Here is a 3720-nt window from a genome sequence, read left to right on the forward strand (position 1 = left end):
GGGGGGGGGGGGGAAAGGAAGGGCACCACACCGGTCGGAGGCTGTATTGGAAACCTGAGACCCTACTTCCAGTCCTGATGGATGTTAATAAAAAACAGGGGCCCCGGGGTTGGGAAATCAGGAAAAAGCCTGTAGGGGAAGAAGCTCGAAATTGAGCCCATAGGGAAAGGTGAGGACAACAAGGCGGGAGGTGTAGGGCGGAGCCACCGGGACGGGGCTGCGTGTAGGTGGAGCCAAGTCCTTACCGGAGGGCTAGTAGAACAGTTTCTCACATCCTCTCTTGCAAGGTCTACTGGTGTTGGGTGGCTCCAGACATAAACTAGAAACCAGGAGAAAAACCCGAGGTCATTTGGGGACCAGAGAGTTCTCAGAAAGGACAGGGACACCCTCTCTCAGCCCTGTTTTCCGCCCCAATCCTCCATCCTTTGAAGCCCACCATGCTGGCTGTCTCTACTTGAAGATAATAACAATCATGTTTCATGGGAAATCAGACTGAATTGGATGGCACCCCGGGTCACAATCAAAGAAACTAGTTTCATCAACAAGTGATTGCCCCTTTGGATGGATTTTAGTGCTCATTACATCAATTTTTTCTTCTAACCTAATTGAGTCTTTTCAGGGCCTATTGAAGTGGAAAAGTTGTGTGTAAATTAAATTTTGTAATCAAATTTTCTTTGAAATGCTCTAGAGGATCTCTCTAAATAATCATCCCCATCTTTATTCTAGCCTTTTATAAATCTAATTTTATATATTAGGTTTACTTAAATTCAAGACCCACTTGTACTATTTCTTACAACCTGAATCTCTGCTTATCATTTTAGCCTTATTTTAAATATATAAGACAGCAATCCCATTCCAAAATCAGAACCTCCTGGGGAAAGATGGATTAGTATTTTAAAGAGTTCCATCTATGTGCCAATACTGAATTTATCGATTTATCTATTGAAGTCATGTGCCACACAACAACCTTATGGTCAATAAATAGCTCAAAAGATTTTATTGTTTGATGATGTCATAGCCATCTTAATTTGTGTAAGTATATTCCATGATGTTTCCAGAACTACAAAATTGGCTAATAGCATATTTCTCAGAACATGTCCCCATTGTTAAGCAACCCATGACTGTATCTTATTTGATACTTGCAACAACCCTGTGAGGTGGGTATTATTATTCATTTTCTACAGAGGATGAAGCCAAGGCCCAGGTAAGTTTGGTAAGTTGACCAAGTTTTGCCATACTGAGTCAGTGGTTGCTTGGGGATTTGAACCTAGGATATCTGAATACAAAACAGGAGGTGGGGCTGGGGAGGTAGCTCAGTGGTAGAGTGTTTGCTTAGCACGTGTCAGGCCCTTGGTTCAATACTCAGCATTGCACTCCCCCCCAAAGTGGGGGTGCCCTTTCTATCCTCCCACTCTGCCAATCATGGGGGGTGGGCCTGGAATGTGGGGGTCCATAGAAGGGACAGAGTGTATGGAGATGTAGTTTACAATTTGGGCTGTGTCCCAAATTTGATGTGACCCTAGGAGAGTGACCCAATATTCATTCCTAAATGTCTACTATAAAACCAGGCACTGGGCTAAGTACTCTCAGGTTCTGGGTCTCTGTAAAAAATGAAGACTGGATTTCAGTTCCTTCCTGTCAGAAAAGTCCAAGACTATCTCTGATAGTCTTTTCCTCCATCCTCCACCTTTACAGAGGATCATGGGGGCCTGAGTATAGGGAGACACTATACTTTTACCTTCTGAGTGGGTTGAACTACAGATGGAAGGGGGTTGGCTAGTGTCTAACATCATGAATGCTCTGCCTGTATGTCTTGGCCTCATAAACTCAAGTGGGAGATGAGATCCATACTGTTCATTTAAGAAAATGAACACCCATTTCATAGGAAGAAATCTCTATTAAAATGGTAGTGCTAAGATGCCAACATAAGAAGCAAGACCATCCAACCCATGTCCCTGTTCTCTGAGGCCAGAAAGAGCAGGCTCTGAAGCCAAATCACTCTATAACCCCTGGCACAGGGCCTGGCACTTGGTGGGGGGTTCCTTAGGAACTGGATGCTGTATTAATGAGAAGGGTCCTGCTGACAAAGAGCAAAGGGAAGGGAGGGGAGGCCAGGGGTGAGGGAGGTGCTGAACTGGACACTTAGTTGAGGACAAACAGGGCATTGTAGGGGTGACCAAGATTCTCTCCTTGAGCAGTTTAGATAGGTCCTCTGAGCCCTTTTCTTGACAAGTCCCAAAGTTTTGGCCTTCTGTGTCAGTCCTGTCCTTTCCTGGCCTGCATTGACCCATCTTAGCAGGAATCCTGCCAATTAAGTTTAGAGAGACCCCCTCCTTGATACCTGATCACCCTCAATATCCGATCAGATTCCTCTTCCTTTGCCCTTGATATCTGTTCGCCCTAGCCTATCTTCAACAAGAAACCTAAGTCAGTTTAGCAAGAATCCCCTTACTCTCAATGATTCTTCTTAGTAACTTTCCATGCACCGACTCCCTCCCTCTGTTTATTGGCTGTAAACTTCCAGTGGTCTCTGTTCTCTGCAGCATTGAGCCACTCCTATCTCCCCTGCTGCAGGGCTACTATTGCAGTAGTCTTGAATAAAGCCTTCCTTACAATCCTAATAAATGCCATAATCATTTTGTCATTAATGGGTGGATGGAAAGGTGCCCAAACAGATTAATTAGGCCCAAGTCACAAGCCCCTGAAGATCACCCTTGAAGGGGTCTCTTCTTGAAGACAGAGAGGGTGACCAAGAAAGAAGAGACAATCAGGGCCCCACCCCTCAATCTGAGCCCAGAGGGGAGAGGCCAGAGCTGCTCTCTAGGAGAGGCCCAGAAGCACATACCACAGAAGAGGATAAGCCAAGGGCAGCAGCCCCAGTGAGCCCAGGCCATGGGGTTTCCAGATGCCGCTGAGTAGATGGAGGGACTGGGGAGAGGGGCAGGTCTGTTTCTCTGGCCTCTTCTTCCGGCCCTTTCCTGGACTGGAACAGACAGGGGTGGGGACTGGCAATGGGAAGGAGGAGTCCAGCTGGTGGATGGAGAGTCCCCCTCTGATCTTTTGTTTCAGAGGGCTCTGGGAGCCACAGTGGAAAGGGGAGACTTGGGCTGCCCCAGATAACCTGTGTTGATTGCTTGTGGCTTGAAGTAGGGTGTAAGCCCGCCCCAGGGCATAGTCCAAAGATCTCTGAGACTGAGGAGCAACAGCTGGTCTCAATCAGCCTTCTTCTCCCAACCCCCTCTTCAGCAGCCCTGCCCTGGCCATTCCAGACTTCTGTCCCCACTCCCTCCAGCAAGCTGATTCCCATTAGTTTCCCCACTCCAGGCTTTGGCTACAGCCTTGCTTTTTGTTTTGGGATGGATATTTGCTCCTCCTTCTGCTCCTCCTCTGAGCTGGCCTGTCCCAGAAAAAAAGCCAGTGTCCTCTCTCTCCATAGTGCCTGGGAAGCCCCAAGGCACCCTTCGGGGAAGTCGGTTGCAACTAGATAGTTACTTTCTGGAGCTGGCATGATTTCCCTCAGGAGAGTCCACTTTGCAAAGATGCCCCCAGCCCTTCCCTTGGGCTCTTATTCAGCAGTTCCATTCAGCAGCACATTCCGGCTCTGCTAAATCCCAGCTGCTTAGGGATTGTTCACACTGTGAGGGAATGAAGGACCAAAGGCATCTTGGTTTGGAGGGATCAGGTGGTGCTACTGAAGAGGAAACAAGACCCAGACAGAGC

General features: G+C 47.6%; 1 protein-coding gene across 1 annotated transcript in view; it reads right to left on the reverse strand.

The window, feature by feature from the left end:
• Positions 1 to 3182, reverse strand: part of Xpnpep2 (X-prolyl aminopeptidase 2) — a 25065-nt gene extending 21883 nt beyond the window's left edge. The window contains exons 1-2 of the mRNA XM_048797098.1: positions 2846 to 3182; positions 246 to 319 (exon numbers count right to left, since the gene is read on the reverse strand). Coding sequence (XP_048653055.1) covers positions 246 to 319; positions 2846 to 2894 — 123 coding nt within the window. The 5' untranslated portion in view covers positions 2895 to 3182. The remainder of the gene's footprint in view (positions 1 to 245; positions 320 to 2845) is intronic.
• Between the last annotated feature and the right edge of the window lie 538 nt (positions 3183 to 3720).

Source organism: Marmota marmota, unplaced genomic scaffold (assembly GCF_001458135.2).
Source record: "Marmota marmota marmota unplaced genomic scaffold, marMar, whole genome shotgun sequence".
NCBI classification, from domain to species: Eukaryota; Metazoa; Chordata; class Mammalia; order Rodentia; family Sciuridae; genus Marmota; species Marmota marmota.